We start from the raw sequence: 25,526 nt of genomic DNA, 5'->3' as shown, positions 1-25,526 counted from the left end.
AGAGCCAGGGATCCTCCCAAACCTCTCCCCCTCTACTCCACAAGCACAGATGGCCTCCTCTCACACCGCTCTGCCTCACATGCTTCCCCATCAGAGCCCCGCAAGGAAGTCAGGGAAGGTGGATTTCTCAAAGTAAGCGCCATGACACAGCCCAGCCCATCAGACATCTGTGAGGTTCTGTTAATTGCAGGAACTTCGTTATGATTCTAAACAAGAGTGACAATGTAACAACATTGTGACTCTACAGCCAGATGTCACCAATATTTAACCAGCAGTCAGCAGCTGCCCTGGAATTTCACTGTAACCAGATTTCACCTATATAAAAAATGTTACTGTTGGAAACTAAAAATGCAGACACCATGTAGAATCAAGCAGGAGAGTGGCACAGCACTGGCGGAGTGCCACCTTGCCACTTGGGCTCAGTGAACACTGCCAAGCAAATAATTACAATAGACTATAGAGGGAGCTGATGGGAGAAGAGAGTTCCCGAGCCCCGGATACGTTTTAGCAGCAAGGTAAGATGAGCCAGTTAGACACTAGTCTAAAAGATTACATAGCAGTTCCACCCATGGATCAGGTTAACGCAATGGCTAAACACAAGTATATGCCCCCCTCCCCAAGAACTGCAATGCACAGTCACATTCCAGTTGGGATCCATAGAAGTGATGACGGTGCTTTTCCCGACAGGTGCAGGGTGAAGTTCATAGGTGCTTGTCTAGGAGTATAAAGCAAAAAACAAAACAGAATGAGGTACGCAGCAAGCAACTGTTATAATACGCCTTTGGTAAATTTGCAAATGGGGCTTTCTAAATGGTAGGGTTGCCAGATGGTTTCAACAAAAATACTGGACACACTTGACATCACAATCGACATTACATCTTAGTTAGAAAATACCGGACATTTCTATTTTCTCAATTTGTTTCCCGAACAGTAAACTCAAATACGAACAGTAAGCTCAAAGATTGGACTGTCCGGTTCAAAACCAGACACCTGGCAACCTGATTAAAGGGGGGTGCTATCTCTAGTTCCTTGGCAGCAATTCATGGCTGGCCTTGAGAGGGAGCTGTTGTTTCTTTCCCATGCAGACTGGGGGGGACCTTGGAGGGCCCTAACCTTGAGTGTGTGTGAAATTCATGATAGTGGTACCCTATTATTCCTTCCCATTTGGTGTTGTGCTGCCTAGCTTATAAACAGACAGTGCTCTTTTCCTGTGTTCATCCTGTTTTTGCAAAGCTTCCTGTTACTGTTCTGGCTCATCAGGGCCCTGTGTCTTTGATTTGACTGCATAGTACAGCTTCTGCAAAGGCTTAACCAAAGACTTAAGGGCTTACCTATATTATTAATGGGCTACTGTCTAGTAAAGTATATGGATATACACCTATCTCATAGAATTGGAAGGGACTTTGAGAGGTCATCAAGTCCAGTCCCCTGCTCTTATAGCAGGACCAAGTACCATCCCTGGCAGATTTACCCCAGATCCCTAAATGGCCCCCCTTAAAGATTGAACTCACAAGTCTGAATTTACAAGGCTAACACACAAACCACTGAGCTACCCCTCTACTGACAACAGGTCAAAAACCTGTTCCTATAGTTACACAGGGGTTTCCCTGGGCTCCCAGAACCCTCTGGGGACAGCTGTGGCCACAGCTGCCCAAAGGCAACATAACACAAGAGACTCTCAGCTCCTCCAGTTATCAGCCCTGAAGGTGGTGACGAAAGCTCCAAGGCGGGGACAGGGAGGTGATGTGATGGAGCCAGGGCTCAGCAGAAGTTACTTTCCGGCTTAGCCAATAGAGCATTGCCAGGAGATACAGGGTGAGATCCATCCGTGGCCACAGGCAGGGCATCCTTTCACAGCCAGCTGCTGGGCGGAGAGCTCTGTTAGGCCCTGCTCTAGGGTGTGGCTCAGACTTGACAGACATTCAGCAGAGAGGATTTTCCTGGGGAAATACTGTTTACACACAAAGATGCAACCTACCCCACTACCCGTAATGTGCACAGCTAAACTAGCTTGCACCACCCTGTCCTGGTGCTTTCTGTACCCGAGGGCTGGCAAGGCAGAGCAGGGCTGTGGGAACCCATCTAGGACCAGTCCCATTTCTCCTCACTGACTAGCACAATTAGAGAGGCCAGAGTCCTCAGAGACGGCCCCGTGCTGCACAGATCCCAGTAGGTTCAGCTGAGATGAATTATAAAGACCCTGCAACATTGCCTGGACATTTCATGCACACACATAGACATGGGCACAGCAGGACAGAGACATGAGGAGGGACAGACAGGAGACCTGCCAGGAGGTAGGTGACTGTATTGGGCTGTTTGAATAGACGGGGCGAGGGGAGAAGGCGAGAGCTGCTCTTTGGAATGGCCTCTGTGTCAGGAGATTGACAGAAAGGTAAATGTTTCCATGGCTCATACACCAGTGTGAGGAGACGTGGCAATAAGCGACAGGAACTGGGATTTTACACTTCTGGGAAGAGAAATAATGTAACTGGCATTACAGGTGCCTTTGCGTGATGGGAAAGTTAAAAACACCAGTGGCAGCCGTTTCAGGAAGTAAGTGAGGTGCCCCTCCCTCCCCCGGTATTAAATGCACTGCTCCCTGTATTTGAATTTCTAATAACTCAGCACCACAGGCCCATGAGTGCACAAGGTCAATGTGCTCGCTAACAGAGATCAGGACAGGGTACGGCTGGGGAACCATTACACAACTCACCGATGGTAATTTTCTTACACAGGAACCCCTATCACCAAGAACTTGAATTTGGAGTCAATCATGATTAATAGGAACGTAAGACCGGCCAGACCCGGTCAGCCCAATGGTCCATCTATCCCAGTGGCCTGTTTCCCTACAGTGCCCCATGCCAGGTGCCCCAGAGGGAGTGAAGAGAACAATCATCAAGTGATCCCTCCCCTTTGACAGTTCACAGCTTCTGACAAACACAGACTAGGAACACTTCGGCACACCCGGCCATCCTAGACCAAAAGTGTTAACGTGACCCTTGGCTGTGTTAAGAGGGAATGAGTGAATGGAGCAGGACAGAGACTTTACCACTGTGTACGGCATAGGGAAATAAGACACTAGAAGTGGCCAGGTCCAGTGTACACATTTTAAAGCAATGTTGAAAAAGCATGTGGTGCAGAGGAGAACCACAACATTGCTTTGGGGACTGGTTTGGGCATAAAGAGCTCAAACCATGCAGCTCAACAGGGTTATCAAAAGATGACTCGACTAAGGTTTCTGTCTTCTTGGGGCGAGAATCCCAGCTAGTAAAGGACACGTTAATCTATAGGCAGAGCGAGAACCGCAGGCTGGAAGTTACAGCCAGACAAATCCAGATGAGAAATGAAGCTCATGTTGTTACAGATGAGGGTGATTTGCAATTGGGACAGAGTGCTGGGGACATGATGGGCCCTGCATCTCCTGAGGTCTTCAGTTCAGGAGTGGAGGCCTTTCTGGAAGATGCTTTAGTGAGATCCAAAATATTGGGCTCCATGGAGGGTACTTGGGTGAAGTTTAATGCCCTGTGCTATACAGAAGATCAGCCAGATAGATAGATAGATAGATAGATAGATGCCCTGGAGGTACCGGCTGTAATTTGCAATGATCAAACAGCTGCAATTCTTTCTGGTTCAATTTCCCATGTACAGATCAGGCTAGGCTCAGCCCTGGCACAACCCACTGGAATAGCTGTACAAGAGCTTGGGATGCAGGGAGTAGCCAGGGGTGTCTGCTGTCTCCAAGTCATTAACCTGTGACCGCAGCCCTGGTCTTCCTCCTTTTATCTCCGAGCATGGGGCAGGATCCCCGTAAGCAGCTCTTAGGTCTCCCAATTACGCTTGATGGCTAGGGAAAGAGGAGAATGGCATGGAAGTCTCTGAGGCCTGCGCTCCTTCTCTCTCGGCACAAGAGTGACTCTGTGCCACAGCTGAGATTGGGGCCACACCGTGTCAGGAGCTGTACACACACATGCATGCAAGAGCGTCCATGCGCTTAGGAACTTACCAAGATAATATTCAAGATAAAGGAAGAAAAGGGAAACTGAGTCATCGATCATGATAGTGACAGACCCAAGGTGACCCCGCATGTCAGTGGCAAAGACCAGGACAGCACTCATGTCTCAACTCCCAAAAAAAACAGCCCTTTCATTTTTGTATTACAGGGAAAGAACGTTGTGAATTGACAGACTCGCATCTGCAGTAGATCATGTCAACCTACAATCAGTCCTGCCCTAACTCCCCTACATTCCTGCTGACCGGCATCCCCGGCCTGGAATCTCAGCACATCTGGATCGCCATTCCGGTCTGCCTCATGTATGTGCTGGCTCTGCTAGGAAACAGTGCTGTCCTCTTCGTGGTAAAGCAGGATGTGACCCTCCATGAGCCCATGTACTATTTCCTCTCCATGTTGGCTGTCATTGATCTGGTCTTCTCCACGGCTGTTGTCCCCAAAATGCTGAGCATCTTCTGGCTGGATGCCAGAGAAATCAGCTACGAGTCCTGCTTCCTCCAGATGTTCTTCATCTACACCTTCGCTGCAGTGGAGTCGGGATTGCTCCTGGCCATGGCCATAGACCGATACGTGGCTATCTGCAACCCCTTGAGATACAAGGCCATCCTAACCAACCCAAAGATTGCCTTGATCGGGCTGCTGTCCCTTGCAAGAGCAGTGGGGGTCATGACACCCTTCATCTGCTTTCTAACCAGTCTGCCCTACTGTAAATCGACTGTCATCCCTCATTCCTACTGTGAGCACATGGCTGTGGTGGACCTGGCGGGCACTGACTCATCAGTCAGTGACAAGTACAGCGTTGTGGTGGCCACCACCTTAGTGGGAGGAGACGCCATCTGCATCACCTTCTCTTACGGCATGATCCTCCGCTCTGTCCTGCGCCTCTCGTCTCACGAGGCGCGTCTCAAGGCCTTCAGCACGTGTGGCTCCCACCTTTGCGTCATCCTGCTCTTCTTCGTGGGAGGGCTCCTTTCCATGTACATAGAAATGCTGGACCTCGGCCTTCCACGTCACATCCAAGTCTTGCTGGCTGACTGTTACCTTGTCATCCCCCCCATGTTGAACCCGGTCGTTTATGGCCTGAAGACCAAGCAGATCCGGGAACGGGTCTTCAAGCTCTTTGGGCAAAGACAGGACTTAGCAGAACCCCGTATGGATGGAGGCCACTGACACAGCCCCTCAACATAGGAGAACCCCTCTGTTGTCCCCATTTTCACCTTTGTGTCCCCGTCCCCAACACTGTGGCCTCACATGCACTGTGCAAGAAAAAGGGAGTGTGTGTGTGTCAGAGAGAGACACTTTGGCTACGTCTAGACTGCATCCCTCTGTCGACAGAGGGATGCAAATGAAGCACATCAAAATTGCTAATGAAGCAGGGATTTAAATATCCCATGCTTCATTAGCATAAACATGGCCACCGCTTTTTTTTTTTTAAATTGAGCTTTTTAAAAAAAATGGCAGTCTAGACACGGATCTATCAAAAATAAACCCTTGTTTGACAGATCCCGTATTCCTCAAAAAATGAGGTTTACAGGATCTGTTGATAAAGGGTTTATTTTCGACAGATCCGCCTATAGACTGCCGGGGTTTGTTTGGTTTTTTTCAAAAAAGCTCCATTTTGAAAAATAGCAGTGGCCATGTTTATGCTAATGAAGTGTGGGATATTTAAATCCCTGCTTCATTAGCAATTTCGATGTGCCTAATTTTCATCTCTCTGTCGACAGAGAGGTGTAGTCTAGACACACCCGCTATGTGTGAGGGACAGATTTGGTGACACAGATTGAGGTTGTGTGGTGCAGAGAGAAGAGAGTATGTGTGGCAGTGTGTGTGTGCCAGTGACTGTGTGGGACAAAGAAAGTGTGGTACACACAGGAGGGGAGTGACAGTGACACGAGAGTGTGTGGGCCGGCTGCTGCCTGGCAAGAGAGAAGCCACTCACTGTCTCTTTAAAACAGGGAAAGCTGTCCGGTTCTGTCTGCTCCTTCCCCTGCTCTGAAGAGATGAGGTATGTGGGGGAGGGGGGGGAGAGAGAGAGAGAGAGCTCATGAGCACTGAAATCTTAGAACCAGGACTCTGCCTCTTAAGACAGGCCCTATGCTCCAGTGTGTAGCTCTTTCTTCCCAAACGCTGCCCTGCTGAGATGCGGTTAGGTGGTTGTCTATAGGGGTACATCTAAACTACATGGCTCCGTCGTTTCATGAGGCATAAAGGATCTGCCGATGAAGGGTTCTGGGGTCAGCAGATCCACGTCTAGAATGCAGCGCTGTGCTGACAATCAGCTGATCAGCACAGCGCGGCAGCCGTTTTGATTTAAATGAAGCGGCGATTATTTAAATCTCCGCTTCATTTCCCTTTGTCATCCTGCCTCATCTACATGGCTCTGTCGACAGAGCCATGTAGTCTAGACACACCCTAGGACTCTAGACACACCCTAGGAAACCTCCCAGAGTATTACACTGCAAGAGGCTCTGGGAGACAGATCCATAGTCTCCTATAGACAACCACCTAACCTCAGGATGATTCTTACCAACCACCACAGGACATACCATACTAATACCAACCCTGGAACTTTCCCTTGCAACAAACCCCGTTGCCAGCTTTGTCCACATATTTACTCTGCTGACACCATCATTGGACCTAACCATGTCAGTTACAAGATCAAGAACACATATTCCTGTTCATCCAGAAATATAATTTATGCCATCATGTGCCAACAGCGTCCGTCTGCTATGTATATTGGACAAACTTCTCAGACACTTCGCCAAAGAATCAATGCCCACAAATCAGACATTAGACACTTTCACAAAGAAAAAACATTTTCTTGTCATTTCAAGCAGACTGGGCATTGTCTCAACAACCTCACTACATGTATCTTACTTCAAAGAGACTTTAACACCAGACTACAAAGGGAAACCTCAGAACTGTCATTTATGCTTAAATTTGACACTTTATGAATAGGCCTTAACAAAGATTCTAACTACCTTACCCATTACAAAGATAGTTTCCCCAATTATCACCCCTAATATCATTATCTTATAGACACTAACCTCCCCCCCCCCCCCCACACACACACCCTCTATTCTAAAATCTGATTTGTCAATTTTATATGTGTTCACTTTTTTTTATTGTATCCCTTTGGTATATATGGTCATGCCAATTTTCTTCCAAAATTTGATCTGAGGAAGTGGATCTGGCCCATGAAACCTCATCACCTAATAAACCATCTTGTTAGTCTTTAAAGTGCTGCATAGTCCTATCTTTTGTTTCGTCTAGACTACAGGCTTTTTTCAACAGAGGCTTTGTCAACAGATACTGTCGACAAAGCCTCTGTAGAAAAAGAGTGTCTAGGCTACAACCAGTTCTGTAGACAAATCAAGCCGCTTTTTCGAGAGAGCGTAGACGCTTGCTTTTGAAAAAGCACAGTGTGGATGCAATAGCACCTTTTTTCAACGTAACTCTTGTTGAAAAAAGGCGTTATTTTTCGTAGAATGAGGTTTACCGCCGTTGACAAAACTGCTGCATTCTGTCGACTTACTGTCAACAGAACTCGGCAGTAGTGTAGACGCAGGTATATTTTTGTCGACAAAAGTCCACTTTTGTCAACAAAACCTTGTACTCTAGACACACCTAGGAAACACTTCCTCACTGGCAGGGTGGTTAAGCACTGCAATAAATTGCCTAGGGAGGTTGTGGAATCTCTATCACTGGAGATATTTAAGAGCAGGTTGGACAGACACCTGTCAGGGATGGTAGACAGTGCTTGGTCCTGCCATGAAGGCAGGAGACTGGACTCGATCTCTCGAGGTCCCTTCCGGTTCTATGATTCTATGAATTCTCCTGATTCCATCACCAGGAACAGCATTTCCATCCCTGCCTAGGGGAGAAACCTCCTCTGATTGGCTACCCTCACTATTTCCTGGGGGGAAACAGCCAATCAGGCTCTGGGGCCAGCATGCCACGCTGGCTAACCCCTGATCGACAGGACTTAGGGCAGGCCAGCCAACCATGTCCTTCTGTGGCGTGGGCCAACACAGACTGGGTAGAGCTTGGCGGTGGGAACTCAGTGCTCCAGGCTGATGCCCCGATACCCTCAGAAGTGACCTGTGATTTCAGCTGCACCCCCTGAGCTGCGTTAAATGCAGCGGATCCCAGAGAAACAGGGTGAGCAAGGGCCATGTCAGGGGATCGCACCCACCATGGCAGCTGGCACAGTCGTCACTACTCCAGCCATCCTCAGTCCCCTCTGTGTCAGCAGCAGTCTTAGGGGATGAGAATGGCTCTGGCCAGAGCATCCATCCACCAGTGGGGGGAGCAACTTGCGGTGTTGCCTCTCTGGCAGCTGCCACTCCGCAGGGGCAGGGCGAGCCGTGTTCATCTGAGCCCTGCACGACTCTTGACAACCTCTCTGCTCTTCTCCCTCTGTCTAAGCCATTTATCTCACCCCGTTTCCATGTCACACTCACTCGGCACCTCCCGCCCTTCCTTCCCCCCCCCCGCACTCACCCCTACATCCCCCAGCCCCCTACTCTTATTCCTGACCCCCCAAACCCTCTGCCCTGAGCCCCTCACTCCTTCAGCCCTGACCCTGTCACCTCTACCTCCATGCCCTTATATCTGCACACTTCCACACCCCTTGCCCTGAGCCCCCTACTCCCTCATCCCTCTGCCTTGACCCTTTTACCCCCTACCTCCCTGCCCTTATATCTGTACCCCCACACCTCTTGCCCTGAGCCTCCTTTCCTCAGTCCCCTACCCTGATATCTGCATCCCCACATCCCTCTCCCCTGATTCCCAAACCCCCAAACCTCCCTGCCCTGAGCTCCCCCATTCTGTAACCCTCTGCCATGAGCCTCCCCCCACACACACCCCACCCCATACTTAAATGTCTTATACGTACCATCATATCACATCCCCCAACCCCCTGACCTGGGTTTGATATGACAGTACCTGTAAGAAACTAAAGTTATTTTCACCCTGTGAAACACCAGGCACACTTAGAACTACATAAAATCACTTAATCGCTCTTTAATATACTAAGAAAATGGGATAAAATCATGAACGTTACCTAAGCAGTAATGCTCAAGAGGTGAGCAGTGAGAGGCAAGCAGGCCCAAAGTCATATCTTGCATGTCCCCTCCCCCCCGAACAGCTAGTCACGCCCCTTCACAGATCGATTTCATTGAGATCGACAGTGGGATCAGCAGATTCACCAGGCCCCTGGGCAAGGAAAGTGGACCAGCTCCTTACTCCTGGAAGGGGCGGGGCCTCAGCCAGAAGGGGCGGGGCTGGAGCTATCCTCCCCCAGACAGTGACTGGGAGCCCCAGCTACTTGTGAATTGCTGGGCTCTGGGGCAGTTGCCTCCTTTGCCCCTCTCTGTCGGCAAGCTTGGAGCTGGATGGTGTGAACTCAGCCCCCCCCCCCCCCCCCGGGCCATTCCCATACCTGAGGGGAAGCCAGTCACAGCCTCGTTAGACAAAAGGAGTTTGGCAGGAGCTGCCTGTAGAGTGCTCCAATTTGTGAATCATAGCGGGGAGGCAATTCAACTGGGAGGAGAATGTGACCCATCTTGGGCTGAGGATGGAGGCTTATGCCTATGAATGCTTCCTAGACCAGTATCAGGAATCAGAGGCTGGACAAATTAGAGGGAGAGTGGTGTGGGGAGAGTGGAGAGGGATTATGAAGAGGAAGATAAGTGGGGATGGGTGGGAAGGAAGGGAAGGGGAGGGGGGTATTGGTGGGGGTTCAGGTGAGGAGGACATACACCACCCAGCTCTTCCAGTGCACCCCAGCCCCTTGCACTCCTTGTGCCTGCACTCTACTGGTGCTCCTGTGCACCCCAACTCTGCACTAACTCCCCCCAACCCCTCACCCCCACCACTGGCATACAGTGGCTAGCCCTAGCAGGCACAGAGACACATGGGACAACACTGCTCCCGGTGCTCTGCGGCTTCATCCCTCGGGACCCGTTGATGGGGCCTTCCCAAACACAGCAATGGCAGGCAGGAATTTGCTGACAACCCCAGCCAGAAGCGGCTTCAGGGGCGCACAGGTTTTTCCGAATTACAAATGATGAAGAATCAGCTGCAGCCAGTTATGTCTCCAGAGAGGTGGGGCGGGGGGCTTCCTTCTTTGTCCAGGGTCCAGGAAGCAGCATCAACCCGGGCTCTAAAAGCAGCGTTTGCTGCCAGGAAGTGTGGGATGGTGGAGTCTGGCATGTAAGCGCTGGGACGCAGCCCATCCCGTCAGAACCTCAGGGAGGTTCTTTTAATTATATCAACTTCATTATCATTATAAACCAGAGCTGCAATGGAACAACACTATAACTACATGGCTGGGTATTACCAGGATTTAACCAGCAGCCTGAAGCTGCCCTGGAAAAGCTCATTGTGATCAAATTTCACCCTTATAAAAGATGTTAAAGGGAGGCCCATACACGTGACTTGACCGAGACCCCAAATGTTTCTTTAGTCACGGCCCTGGCTACAGCTGCCCAAAAGGCCAATATCGCACGAGAGACTCGCCTCGTCCCATTATTACTCCTGACGCTGGTGCAGAGAGCACGGAGGATGAGGCGAAACTAGCGGGGGAAGGGAATGTGATGCACTCCAGGGCACAGGGGAGGTGGCTTTCTGCCTTAGCCAATAGAGAATTGCCAGGAGATCCAAGGTGAGATCCATCCGTGGCCACAGGCAGGGCATCCTTTCACAGCCGGCTGCTGTGCAAGGAGCTCTGTTTGACCTGCTCTAGAGTGTAGCACTGACCTGGCAGACATTCAGCCGAGGAGATTTTCCCCCGAGGGAGGAATTACACAGAAAGATGCGACCTACCCCACTACCCCTAATGTGCACAGCTAAACTAGGTTGCACCACCCTGTCCCGGTGCTTTCCATACCCTGGGGCTGGCAAGGCAGTGCAGGGCCATGAGAACCCATGTAGGGCCAGTCCCATTTCTCCTAACTGACTAGCACAGTCAGGGAGGCCAGAGTCCCCAGAGACGGCCCTGTGCTGCACACATCCCAGTAGGTTCAGCTGAGATGAATTATAAAGACCCTGCAATGTTGCTCGGGCATTTCATGCACACACACAAACAGGCACTGCAGGACAGAGGCATGAGGAAGGACAGACAGGAGACCTGCCAGGAGGTAGGTGACTGGGTTGGGCTGTTTGAATAGACGGGGCGAGGGGAGAAGGCGAGAGCTGCTCTTTGGAAAGGCCTCTGTGTCAGGAGACTGAAAGGGAGGAAAATGTTTCCGTGGCTCATACACCACTGCTAGGAGACTTGGTAATAAGTGACAGGAACTGGGATTTCGCACTGCTGAGAAGAGAGGTGATATAACTGGCATTTCAGATACCTTTTGGGAGAGTGTGAGTGATGGGAAAGTTAAAAACATGGGTTACAGCCTTTTTAGGAAGCAAGAGAGGTGCCCCTCGTATGGCAAAGACACTGCCCCCTGTATTTGGAGTTGCTAATAGCTCAGCACCACAGGACCATGAGTGCACATGGATCAATGTACTGGCTAACAGAGAGTAGGATGGGGTACAGCTGGGGCACCATTACACACCTCTCAGATGGTAATTTTCTTACACAGAAACTGCCAACACTGGGAACTTGAATTTGAAGTCCATTATGATAAGTAGGAACATAAGGCTGGCCAGACCCGGTCAGCCCAATGGTTCATCTAGCCCAGTGGCCTGTTTCCAACTGGCCACTGCCAGATGCCCCAGAGAGAATAAACAGAACAGGCAATCAGCAAGTGATCCATCCCCATTCGCCCATTTCCAGCTTCTGGCAAACACAGGCGAGAGATGCTTCAGAGCACCGTTTAGTATCCCTGCCCACCTGGACCAAACAGGGTTAGCATGATTCTTGAGTGGAGCAGGACAGCGACTTTACCGCTGTGTACGGCACGGGGGGCACCGACATGAGAACATGGCCACCAGGTCTGGTGTCCACATTTTAAAGAGATGTTGAAAAATTGAAAAGACAGAGAAACCCTGCAAAAATGATTTGGAGGCTGGGAAAATGCCTGGAAGCGAGAGACATAAAGAGCTCAAACCATGCAGCTCATCAGGGTTAACAAGAGATGACTCGACTAAGGTTTCTGTCTTCTTGGGGTGAGAATCCCAGCTAGTAAAGGATACGTTAATCTACTGGCAGAGTGAGAACCACTGTCTGGAAGTTACAGACAGCCAAATTCCGATGAGAAATGAGACCCACGTTGTTACAAGTGAAGGTGATTTGCCATTGGGACAGACACCTGGGGACGTGATGGGCCCTGCATCTCTTGAGGTCTTCATTTTGGAGTGAAGTATTAGAGAGGTAGCCGTGTTAGTCCGAATCTGCAAAAGCGGTGAGGAGTCCTGTGGCACCTTATAGACTAACTGAAGTGTTGGAGCATAAGCTTTTGTGGGCAAAGACCCACTTCGTCAGATGCATGCAGTGGAAATTTCCAGAGGCAGGTATAAATATGCAGGCCAGAATCAGGCTGGAGATGACAATTTTGGAGTGGAGGCCTTTCTGGAAGATGCTTTAGTCAGATCCAAGCCACTGGGCTCCATGCAAGGTACTTGGGTGAAGTTTTATGCCCTGTGCTATACCGGAGGTCAGTTACTGATGAGTAGTGAGGGCCAGGGAAGCGTGGTGCTTCCCAGGTTTAAGAAAGGGGCTTTAGGAGTCGCAGCCCGTAAAACTCTTCTGTTCGGGGCCAGCCCTTCCGGGGGGTGGAAAGTGGCTTGGTGTGCTGCCATTCCTCTCCCCTTGGCTGGATCCACATCACTGAGAGTGCCAGGAAGCTCTCTCCCAGCACTGCCCTTGTCTGGAGGCTCCTCCTATAGCTCCCATTAGCCAGGAATCCTGGCCAAAGGTAGCTCTGGGTGGTGGTAGCCACAGAAGGGCAGCATGGGACAGCATGGACTAAACAGAGCCACCTGTTCCTCAACAACAACAACAACCAGGAGCTGCCCCAGGTAAGAGCACCCTGATCCCCAACCCACTGTGCAAGCCTGAGCCCCCCCAACGTAGCTCCCCCCTATACCCCATATCTTAAATCTGAGCCCCCTCCAGAACCCAAACTTCCACCCAGACCCCCTCCCAATCCCAGCCTCCTGTCCTGAACCCACTCATGCATTCCGACCCCCTTGCCTAAGCCTGGAGCCCCTTCCTGCACTGCAAACGGCTCATCCCCCAAACCATCCCCAGCCAAAGCCCTGATTCCCCCTCCCCCATGATGGATAGGAGGGGTACTACCCTTTTCTAAACATCCCAGCATTCAGTGACTAAATTGTCTGTAAAAGGTTAAATCCAGAACAGTGGGAATCCAGAAAGTGTTGTCAGGGATCCAGGAGAGCCAATAGGAAGACAGGGTGCGTCTACACTGCACCCTATCCTCGAAATAAGAAACACACTTTGCACTATTCAAATTGAGTATCTTAGGGTATGTCTACACTACCACCCTAGTTCGAAATAGGGTGGTTAATGTAGTCATTCGAAGTTGCAATTGAAGCCCGGGATTTAAATATCCCGGGCTTCATTTGTATCTTGCCGGGTTCTGCCATTTTTAAATCCCCGTTAGTGCGGACTTCGTGCCCGCGGCTACACGCGGCACTGAGTAGGTAGTTCGAATTAGGCTTTCTAATTCTAACTATTGGTACACCTTGTTCCACGAGGAGTAACGGTAGTTCGAATTAGAAAGCCTAATTCGAACTACCTACTCTGTGCCGCGTGTAGCCGTGGGCACGGAGTCCGCACTAACGGGGATTTAAAAATGGCGGCGCCCGGCAAGATGCAAATGAAGCCTGGGATATTTAAACTTCGAATGACTACATGTAGTGTAGACATACCCTTATTTTGGTTTTATTTTGAAATAATTTATTTTGAAATTTGGCACATCTACACAGCACCAAATTTTGAAATAAAGCATTATTTTGACCATCCCTTATTCCTCGAGCAACGAGGTTTACTGGGATGGCGAAATAGTGCACCAGTTATTTCAAAAACTATTTTGAAATAATGGGCGGCTTGTGTAGACACAGGATAGCAATTTCGGGAGACCTCCGGTGTCCCCTAATAGCCTTACAGTGTAGACATACCCAAAGTGTTTTGAATTGAAAGCAGCGATGTGCCTGCTGCAGTTCTTTATGAGTTTTTAGAGCAGGAGCTGGAAAGAAAGAAATGGACTGAACGAGGAATAAAGGCATGGAGGTTTTGGTGATATTTATGTGTAAGGAATGACTGAACCCTGGAGCAAAGGATATGTAAGTGAACTGAGAATGTTTAGTTAGATTTGGTCAAATTGGTTTGTTTGTTTGTTTGTTTGTTTGTTTGTTTGTTTGTTTGTTTGTTTGTTTATACTCCTCTGTGCTAACCTCCCTTGTACACTGTAACTAAAACTGAGTCCGAGGGAAGGAATTCTCTGTGATTTAATTTTTTCTTCGGTTGCTCTGTCACACCTGGCAACCAAGTATGCTTTACCAAATATATCTTTTTTTGTTTGTTTTGTTAAAAAAATCAGCTTTTTTAAGACTCTGATCTGATTCCTCTGTCCTACAAAGCAGGAGGGTCAGTGTGCTCATGTCTTGAGACTGAGCAGTCAGCTATCAGAAATTACAGTTTGTTTTCAAGCTCTCTCCTTAGGGAGATTAAAGAGGTGGTGTACCCAAGTAAAATTCCCAAATGAAATTCACAAGTGAGAATTATTCGATTATTGTATTGCAGGGAAAGAACTTCATGCATGGATTGATCCACGTCTGCTGTACGTCATGTCAGCCTCCAATCTGTCCTGCCCTAACCCCCCTACATTCCTGCTGACCGGCATCCCCGGCCTGGAATCTCAGCACGTCTGGATCGCCATCCCATTCTGCCTCATGTATGTGCTGGCTCTGCTAGGAAACGGTACAATCCTCTTCGTGGTAAAGCAGGATGTGACCCTCCATGAGCCCATGTACTATTTCCTCTCCATGCTGGCTGTCATTGATCTGGTCTTCTCCACGGCTGTTGTCCCCAAAATGCTGAGCATCTTCTGGCTGGATTCCGGAGAGATCAGCTACGAGTCCTGCTTCCTCCAGATGTTCTTCATCCATACCTTCACTGCCGTGGAATCGGGAGTGCTCTTGGCCATGTCTTATGACCGATACGTGGCTATCTGCAACCCCTTGAGATACAAGACTATCCTAACCAACCCAAAGATTGCCATGATTGGGCTGCTGTCCCTTGCGAGAGGGTTGGCAGTTGTGACACCTTTAACCTGCCTTCTAACCAGTCTGCCATTCTGTAAAACAAATGTCATCCCTCATTCCTATTGTGAGCACATGGCCGTGGTGGAGCTGGCCAGCACATACTCAGAAGTCAGTGACCTGTTAAATGTTGTCGTGGCCACAGCCTTAGTGGTGGCAGACTCCATCTGCATCTCTTTCTCTTACGGCATGATCCTCCGCTCTGTTTTACGGCTCTCATCTCACGAGGCGCGTCTCAAGGCCTTCAGCACCTGCAGCTCCCACCTCTGCGTCATCCTGCTCTTCTACATGGGCGGGCTCCTTTCCATGTACCTGCACATGTTTGACCTCATCCTTGCACGTCACACCCAAGTCTTGCTGGCTGACTTGTACCTTGTTGTCCCCCCCATGTTAAACCCGGTAGTTTACGGCCTGAAGACCAAGCAGATCCGGGATCGGGTCTTCAAGCTCTTTGGCCAAAGAAAGATCTGAGCAGAACCCAGTATCAAGAGTGGCCACTGAGGCAGCCCCACAACACAGAAGAACCTCTCCATTGTCCCCACCTTCGCCTGCATGCCCAGTGCATGTGAGGTCATGGGACAGAGAGAGTGACATTTTCCAGTGCAGGCCACACTACCCTTACCAGTGTGACCTCACATGCAGGATCCACATGAGCTCACACTGGTGGGGGCAGAGCAACACATTCTACAAAACAGCATCCTCCATGTATGGTACCAGCGAAATCATGGCTGAGTTTATATCAATAGTGTGCTGAACAGGGGACAAACATTACAAAACCAGGTCCATCTGGCTTAATACCAATTAAATGGATTGACTAGTGCAGTAAGAAAAGGGCCCGAAACATAAGCTCATGTATCACAGGCCTGGTGGGAGGCCCAAGGCCTAGGCAAAAGGCATCAAGAGTTTACTAATATAAAGCAAAGTTGAGCTGTGGTCAAGAGGCAGATTATGCTCACGTAATCAGACAAGAATAAGGCTGATATTGCACAAACACACATACCTGAGTGATACAAGGCACATAAGAACATAAGAATGGCCACACTGGGTCAGACCAAAGGTCCATCCAGCCCAGTATCCTGTCTGCCAACAGTGGCCAATGTCAGATGCCCCAGAGGGAGTGAATCGAACAGGTAATGATCATGCAATCTCTCTCCTGCCATCCATTTCCACCCTGTGACAAACTAGAGGCTAGGGACACCATTCCTACCCATACTGGCTAATAGCCATTAATGGACCTAACCTCCATGAATGTATCTAGTTCTCTTTTAAACCCTATTATAGTCCTAGGCTTCAGAACCTCCTCAGGCAAGGAGGCACAAAGCATACAAACACATTCCAGAAAAACAAAATGGCAGAAAATCGCGACATTCTCAGAGATCGCCCATTGTCAGAACTTTTGCCCTGCGAACTGAAGTGCCTCTCCATGCTCTGCTACTATAGAATCATAGAATCATAGAACACTAGAACTGGAAGGGACCTTGAGAGGTCATCGAGTCCAGTCCCCTGCCCTCATGGCAGGACCCAGTACTGTCTAGACCATCCCTGATACATGTCTAATCTTCTTTTAAATAGCTCCAGAGATGGAGATTACACAACCTCCCTAGGCAATTTATTCCAGTGTTTAAGCACCCTGGGTATGTCTACACTAGCTCGTTAGTTCAAGCTCGTGTAGACATTAGAGATCCTAATCCTACATTAGTGTAGGATTAGAGATCCTAATTCGATCTAATTGGAACAAAGAGTAACGGTAGTTCAAATTAGGATCTCTAATTCCAACTACCTACTCCATGCCATGTGTAGCCGCGGGCATGGAGTTCGGACTAAACAAGCCCAATTCTTTCACTCTTCCCTCATAGGTCAAGTTCTCTAGACCTTTAATCATTCTTGTTGCTCTTCTGTGGACCTTCTCCAATTTCTCTACATCCTTCTCTACATCCTTCAGAACTGGACAAAATACTCCAACTGAGGCCTAATCAGAGCAGAGTAGAATGGAAGAATGACTTCTCGTGTCTTGCTCACAACACCCCTGTTAGTAGCTCCCAACAAAGGCCCCGCGCACACAGCCAAACAGCCCACAGATCCCAGCCTGAGTGTCTGTGTTTGTGTAGGCTCCAGTCACATTCTGGCTTCCACCAGCCTTAGTCATCACCCACCGGTGACCCCATCACACTCCCAGGCTGGAATTATCCCCTGGCCCTCTCGTAGACAGTTCCGATATTTTAGGCCTATTGTCCCTTTAAGGGTTCGATATCCAATAGTGTGTTACTTTCTAGGGAGTTACGCATGTGATTCAGTTTACACACAACACTGGATTAGTTTGGATGAAAGAATAAAGTAAGTTTATTTAACTACAAAGAGAGAGGGTTTACATCGGAGGAAGGCTAGTGGGGGGAGGCTGTTCTCAGTGGTGACGGATGGCAGAACAAAGAGCAATGGTCTCAAATTGCAGTGGGGGAGTTCTAAGTTGGATATTAGGAAAAACTGTTTCACTAGGAGGGTAGGGAAGCACTGGAATGGGTTATCTAGGGAGGTGGTGGAATCACCATCCCTAGAGGTTTTTAGGTCCTGGCTTGACAAACCGCCGGCTGGGATGATTTAGTTGGGATTGGTTCTGGTTTTAGCAGGGGGTTGGACTTGATGACTCCTGAAGTCTCTTCCAGCCCTAGGATTCTATGATTCTAAAGTCAGAAATGATTACAGGACAAATAAAGATCAAACCCTTTCTTATAACTAAACTTCATCACCAGGACTCCGTTCAAGGCCAAATTCTCACCACCTGCTCCAAACTGCAGGTCAGGATCTTCTCCCAATGTCCAAAGGCTGTTTCTTTTGTCTTCTAAAATGAAAGTGAGAGAGATGGAAGGGAGCAAAACCTTGGGCGGGTTTTGCACATCACTTTTATAGTCCAGTCCCCCTTTGTAACACGTTTTTCTGTGTGTTCCCCCTAGGCAAAGTTAATTCCTGCAGTGTGGATGGAGACCAGGAATCTTGTGGTCAAAGAAGTTCCACACTGGTACTTGCTAAGATGCAGAACTGTTTGCTTCCACACTCTTCCAGGCCAAGGAATGGCTACTTGGTCCCTGATTGCCCCAGCTAGAGGTATCAGCTTGTCCTTAGTCTTTGAAAATCTGATCCACCCAGCCTTATCTAGTAAACCTGTGTATAACATTCTATGCAATGGCGCTACACACATTTCATCATGGTGTGATCGACCAGAGAGTGATTAGCTATTACATGACACCTCACAACGCCTATTTTGTACAACAATTCTTAGAAGAGAGGGGAGGGTGGGCATACAAGGGTGCCTTCAATCACATGTCGTAATTCCTCTGCAGGGCTTAGACATCTGTGCATTGTGCTAGACATACCCATCCAGAAGAGATCGGGGCAGACATTGGCAGAGGAAGACCAAGTAGAGCCAGGAACGCCCACTGAACCTGCTCCCCCACAAGAGGATGATGGGTAATCAAGTCACCTAGCCTAGTATCCAATTAATCCAAATCAGGAAACTCAACCCTCTGTTTTGCACACTGGCAGCCTGTTGCTCTGTTCCTCCAGTCTCTATCCAATTCATTACCCAGTGGCTGTGTCAGTCCCGTACACCGTCTGTTCCCCAAGTTAAGCTCTTTCCACTACCCAAGCCTATTCAAAATCAGTACCTAGGCCACGTTCCTGTTGGAACCTTGCCATGAACTTCCACAAGACTGGGTTTCAGTCTTCCCAGAACATAGACTAACGTAGACCCAATTGACAGCAACTCTGTAACCCAAAGGGATTCCACAATGACTATGTAAATCTGTGATTTTTATTTGTATGGAGTAAATACAAAAAGTGTAAATTAAACACTCTATTGTTTTGTGCATTGTCTGCTTATGCATAGATACGCCGACCATATGTCCCGGATTTTCCAGTACGGTCCCAATTTTAAATCTTCTGTCCCATTGTCCCCATAAAGCACTGAAATGTCCCAGAAATTCCCCTACTGCACCTCAGCCTTTTAAATGTAGTAAGAACCAAGCAAATACATCTACGCAGAACAGGGCCTTCTCAGCTTTTGCTCCCAGGCTGTGGAATTTTCTTCCTTGGGATAGTCGCATGGTGCCAAAGTTAGCATTGTTTCAGTGTCAGGCTAAAGACACCCTTTTTACTCGTGTTTTCATTGTGTTTGAGTCTGTATGTGTGTGTTGCTCCTCTCAAGATGTTTTTAGCAGGTTTTATGTCCCTCTGGGGTCTCGCATTTTTACATTTTTATATATATTTGTATTGTGTTTTTTAAAAAATTATTGTAAGCTGCCCTGAATATTTTAAATAGAGAAGTGGATACAAATATTTTAAATAAATAAGTAAATAGATAGATAAAAGGCAGAGGCAGTGGGCCAGAAATGGTGGGCAGGGCCTAAGGGGTCGAGAGTAGCTAATTGGCATGGCTAGCATTTGATTGATGGTAGAGACCTTATATCATAGGTCCCCATTTTGGGGTTGGAAAATATGGTCCTTACGCATAGAGTCTGGTGTGGATACAACATTTGCATCCATATCTGCAAAAATCAGTCGCAGATATCCTCATCTATATCTGCTGCTGTGGCTACCTGCAGTTTTGCAGATATCCGTGGATTTGCAAGGTTCTCCTTATAGTCTGCTGGGGACCAGTACAGCAGGATGCTAAGAGGTAAAGAATGAGTCACTGGGAGATCAGCTTGTAAAGAACTTGTATTTGAATTGGTTTTATTTAGAACCAAACCTCAAGCATCCGCCCGTCATATTGCCGTACATGTATTCCCACAGATGAGAGGAAATGTTCTCTCCCTGTAAGAAAAATCTGGGGGCTTCCTACCCCCCAAAGGCCAAACCTGTCTGGCAAGCCTGATTCCTCATTGGCATGCAGTCCTGTTCCTCCTCACCTGCTCTACACATGCAAACTTGGAAAACCAGACTGGAACCAATCTTCTTGATTTAGTTGGGATTGGTCCTGGCTTGGGCAGGGGGCTGGACTTGATGACTCCTGAGGTCTCTTACAATTCTATTATTCTGTTTATTTCTACCTGACTACTTCTAGAAAACGCATGTCCATGCTGGACCATAGCCAGCTTCTGAAAGAACTAGAACTGCTCAACGTTTTTCTAATGATAAATGGGCGTGTTGTGGTGCAACACAAGACTGATTTTTGGAACTCTTCGGATGGAGCTCCAGGGGGCAGGGAGAACTGATCACAAGATCCTTTGCCCACAACAATGGCCTTTTCATCAATTTTGCCCCCCAGACTTCCCGGCAAGGGGATATTTGCAGCTTATATTGTGACCCATTCAAAAGAGCACACACTGCTTACCCAGTCGTTATTTTGTGGGTACCGTCAGTGCTCTGCATGCATTCCCGGACACAGACACAAACCAGTGCAGGCCACTACTGTATTTTTACCTAACCCCTCTTCCAGCCAGCAGCAATAGGAGCCCTTATACCTCTCTCCTAGGGACTTGTGACCAATGGCCCTGTGTTCCCAGGCCAGGTGTGGAATCCAATCACAACCTCTACAGCCTCGAGGCTATTCCCATTCACTGGCACCGTAAATCGAAGACACGGTGCTTTGTACCTGGAAAGGAGGGGACAAATGAAAAGACGGGGAAAGGAACGGGCAAAGGAACAAAAGAGGTCAGATCCATGGGACCCCAGCTAATTTCACAGTGCAGTGGGGCGGCTGCTCCACTCTGGTAAGGGAGGGATTAAAAGCAGACTGGAAAGAACCCCTTCCAATGGAAGGGACACTTATCAGCCAATCAGAGGGCAGCTTGCTGGGACAGCCCTGTTTATAAGGAGCTGCTCAGCAGAGCTATGGGCAGTTGGGTCCTGACCAAGGAGGGAGCAGGGGCAGGTTCCCAGGGAGGAACACCCTAGTTGGAGCAGTGCTGGGCAGACTGAGGTGAGCAGAGAGAGAGAGGCTCCAGCTTGATAGCCCCCAGGCCTTGAAACAAGGGCCGAGAAGGTGCAGGGGATGACGGGGAAGCAGCCCAAGGAATGTGGACAGTTAAGGGAGAGAAGTAGGGTAGGACAAGGCTGCAGCCAGAGGGTCCCTGGGCTGGGGGACCAGGGTACTGGATGAGCCTGGGCACCCCCACCCCAAGTCCCTTGCACCGCACCTTGGTGTGTGGCCTTTACAATATAAATACATGACTAGGAGCCACCCTTGCGCCGTCTGTTACCTCCACGACCTCTCATTTACCCTGGGAGGCATCGCTAGGCGCAGCTGCCTTCTCTCCCTGGCTCAGGAGCACCAGGACAGCGCAGGCCAGGGGGCTGTGCCCCCCACTTTTCTCCTGACTTAGGGCCAAGCCATGGGGGGAGGAGCCAGCAACGGCTGGAACAGGGACAGGATACGTTGGAGGAAGGCCAGGGAAGAAGCCCATATTTATGGAAAGGTCACAGCTCGCTGGTTAGGCTTATGCTGTTTGCCGGCATGTGTCACTGGTGTGTCTGAAGTGACGAGCATTGGCTTTATGGAAACCAGTAAAAATGTTGACAAGGAATCGGGCTATTATGCAACCAGCCCCGGAGTGGGCTAAAATGTCACAAGAACATTTTCCAAAGAACCTCATCCATCTTCCCAACAGCTGCATTGAATATTTTTTAAATCATCATTTGAAAAAAAATTGCCCCAAGATCATGACCAAATCTGTCACTGACCTTTGAAAGCAGCCTCTCAGCGGAGCCAGCACTGGGACAAAGTCCCCTCAAATGTTAAAAATGTTGCAAAAATGTGTCCAGACTTTTTAGACAACTCTGCCGAGAAGCCAGATGCAGAGTGTGTTGCACCGCCCCCGCCGGGGTGAGCTCATGTGCACCGTGCGTGTGATGTCACACGGGTCAGAGTGGTAACCTGTGCTGCAAAATGTCATCCTCCGTGCGCCATGATCTCCCGTGTACCATGCGTGTGATGTCACACGGGCCAGGGTGGTAACCTGTGATGCAAAATGTCATCCTCTATGAGCCATGACCTCCCGTGCATCGTGCATGTGAGGTCACGCAGCTGGGGACGGGGACGGGCGAGGAAAATGGAGACGACTGTGATGAGTTCAGTTGCTGAGCCCTCCTTGGATTGAATTGCCACTGGGCCCATCACCCCCACCCTCCTGGGCTCCCCCCAACTCTGTCCTGCTGATCCAGGCCAGCAGGCCTCCTCCAGCACTGACAGGCATAGGGTCACAGCCCTCTGCAGTGAAATACAGACACTGGGATCCACATAGCTCTGGGCAGGCTCAGCTACAGGGACGTGTCTCAGCACCCAAATGCACAACCTTTTAATCCAAGAAAGAGACTATTTACCTGTCCCCGATCCCCCTCAAAGTTGTTCTGATAATCTTTCACACACAGGCGGCCTTTCAGTCTAGGCCCCCAGGTCAGTCCTCTTGGGCGGGTAGCCAGGGAGACCTGATCTCCTACATTATCTCACTCATAAGGCAGGAGTCCTTGGTTTTAGTCTGACGCCCCACCTAGCTACACATGGAACAGTCCATGGTTGAAGATGGATTCCAGCATCCGGCGACATGGTCACATGTCTCTGCAAGAGCTCGTCTCCATACTTCGTGGGCTGACCCACGTGTTCGCAGGCAGGATAAGCATCATTGTCTCTTTGCTAATGGGGCCTGAAGTACCATTAGTGGCTCTCACAATGTTAATAACACAGGTGTCTACTGCACATGCCCAAGCAGTAACATAGCGAGGGAAGGCAGTTGCTTCTGGGTGCAATGCTAGGGGTCACCAATTTAGTCCCATTCCATTCCCCCTGACATCCCTCAGCTCATCTGCTCCTCTTCTGCCCACCGCTGCTGGCTGGAGCCTCCTCCGCACTTCTCCGCGCCCAGCCCGACCCTCCTCCATCTCCAACGGTGGGTTAGTGCATGTTTCAGATGCATATTTCCATAATGCATATGGCCTGGCCACAAACTGGAGGGGGCAGGAGAAGACCTGGTAAAACCTCTCCTACTCCTCCCAAGGTCGGGCTCAGCCGTGCACCAGGTTTGGGGCCCCACCGCATAGTGGCGGGGGGAGGGAGGCGCAAATTTGGCCTTTGCCCCTAGGCGCATAACAGCCTCGCTCTGCCTCTGTGTCTAAAGTGAGCTACAAAAATGATACATACGTATAAATGGGAAAATCATATTCAGTAGATTACAACTTTTCCAGTGAGGTACTTCTCATAAAGCACAGATGAAGTAATATTCAGATGCATATTTCCATAATGCATACGGGATGCCCCGACACAGGGATTTTCCTGTATCCTTGGGCTCCTTCAGTGGCCCTCCTAGATAGTGACCTCTGCAAAGAGCTTTCTTGGGCAAAAGAGCTTCAAGATCTGTTTCCGGATCTGCTTGGTCTTCATGCCATAGATGACTGGGTTTAGCATGGGGATGAGGACAAAGTACACATCGGCAAACAAGACGTGGGAGTGGCGAGGAATGCTGAGGCCCAACATGTGCAGGTACATGGAAAGGATTCCTCCCGAGTAGAAGAGCAGGATGACACCGATGTGGGAGCTGCAGGTACTGAAGGCCTTGTGACGTGCCTCGTGGGATGGAAGCCGCAAGAGGGAGTGGAGGATCATGCCGTAAGAGAAAGCGATGCAGATGGCATCTACCCCCACCAGGCCCGTGGCCACAACGATGCTGTACAGGTCGCTGACTGATGTGTCGGTGGTGGCCAGCTTCACCACGGTCACATGGTCACAATAGGAATGAGGGATGACATTTGTTCTACAGTAGGAAAGACTGGTTAGAAGGCAGGTTAAGGGTGGCACGACCGTCACCCCCCTCGCAAGGGACAGCAGCCCCATCAAGGCAATCTTTGGGTTGGTTAGGATGGCCTTATATCTCAGGGGCTTGCAGATAGCCACGTATCGGTCTATGGCCATGGCCAGGAGCACCCCCGACTCCATGGCGGTGAGAAAAAGGATGAAGAACATCTGGAGGAAGCAGAACTCGTAGCTGATCTCTCTGTCATCCAGCCAGAAGACGCTCAGCATTTTGGGGACAACAGCCGTAGAGAAGACCAGATCAATGACAGCCAGCATGGAGAGGAAATAGTACATGGGTTCATGGAGGGTCACATCCTGCTTTACCACAAAGAGAACAGCACCGTTTCCCAGCAGAGTAATTATGTACATGATGCAGAGCGGGATGGCGATCCAGATGTGCTGAGATTCCAGGCCAGGGACGCCGGTCAGCAGGAACGTAGAGGGGTTAGAGCAGGACTGATTGGAGAATGACATGACCTACGGCATATGCCAGTCAGTCGATTTGCAGAAGTTTTTTCCCTGCCATGCAATATTAGATATGGTGCTCCTGTCAAATAATAATATCTGATTCCTATATGAAGAAAAAAATAAATATTAGACCCACACGGCTCTAATGTGAATATGTTCTCACATCTTGTGTCAAAAAGACCAAAAGGTGTAGCCATGTTTGTCTGTAACTTTAAAAACGAATGGTCCTCTGGCACTTTAGAAACTAACCAAAATGTATAGAATCATGAGCTCTTGTGGGCAAAACCCACTTCATCAGATGAACTGGAGAGGAATAACAGAAGCCTGGAATTTTATAACAGAAAAAGAAGGGCGGAGGGGGGAGGTACCTGTCAATTGTAGGACTGGTGCTAATGTTGGAAGTGTCCCATCCTTGGCTTTTGATGTACAAAGAGGTGTTAAATTCAGGGAAGGCTGGATTTGTCTTTGGACACTGATTTTGTATAAAACTATTCTTACTTGTTCACTAACTCTTGAATCCCACAACTGTAGAGAAATCTATATGATTTTCTATCACTTTTTTTGCTTTTCATCAATCATCATCATCATCATCATCATCATCAACTACAACCATAGGCTCAACGCCCTCTGATGTCCAATGCCTCCTTCGCTATTTCCTTCCATCTTTTCCTGTCCACTGCAGAGTGCCTTAGTTTCTGTAGACTAGCTCCACACCAATCTACTACATCATCTCCCCATTCTCTGTGGGGTCTGCCTCTCCTATTCGGACCATCCATTGTATTAAATACCAAGGTCTTGACTTTTCACTCGTAGTTCAGGATCTTTCTATAACAACTCCTCTCAAATGCAATATCCTTCTCTTCAAATCTTTCGTTAGCATTCATGTCTCACATCCGTACAACATGCTGGTAAATATTCACGTCTTCAAGACACTCAGCTTCATTCCCAAGCTAATCGCTTTACTTTTCCAGATCTTATCCATCGCCTTCAAACTCAATCTTGCTTTCACTATTCTAGTCGCTATTTCCTTCTTACATT

At 49.0% G+C, this 25,526-nt stretch overlaps 3 protein-coding genes across 3 annotated transcripts; 2 read left to right on the top strand and 1 right to left on the bottom strand.

Annotated features, from left to right (window-relative positions):
- The first annotated feature begins 4,204 nt into the window (after positions 1 to 4,204).
- Positions 4,205 to 5,179, top strand: LOC102459164 (olfactory receptor 52K2-like). Its single transcript, XM_006126559.2, has one exon. It carries the CDS (start codon positions 4,205 to 4,207, stop codon positions 5,177 to 5,179), a length of 975 nt encoding a protein of 324 aa, XP_006126621.2.
- A 9,588-nt stretch (positions 5,180 to 14,767) lies between these two features.
- LOC102458693 (olfactory receptor 52E4-like) lies at positions 14,768 to 15,712 on the top strand. Its single transcript, XM_006126557.3, has one exon. The coding sequence runs from the start codon at positions 14,768 to 14,770 to the stop codon at positions 15,710 to 15,712; it is 945 nt and encodes a 314-aa protein (XP_006126619.3).
- A 7,819-nt stretch (positions 15,713 to 23,531) lies between these two features.
- LOC142827226 (olfactory receptor 52K2-like) lies at positions 23,532 to 24,558 on the bottom strand. Its single transcript, XM_075921526.1, has one exon. The coding sequence runs from the start codon at positions 24,492 to 24,494 to the stop codon at positions 23,532 to 23,534; it is 963 nt and encodes a 320-aa protein (XP_075777641.1). The 5' UTR covers positions 24,495 to 24,558.
- Between the last annotated feature and the right edge of the window lie 968 nt (positions 24,559 to 25,526).

The sequence above is a fragment of the Pelodiscus sinensis genome, chromosome 1 (genome assembly GCF_049634645.1).
Source record: "Pelodiscus sinensis isolate JC-2024 chromosome 1, ASM4963464v1, whole genome shotgun sequence".
NCBI lineage: Eukaryota > Metazoa > Chordata > Testudines > Trionychidae > Pelodiscus > Pelodiscus sinensis.
Note: the sequence above shows the minus strand (reverse complement) of the source record. Positions and strands in the feature narration are given on the sequence as shown.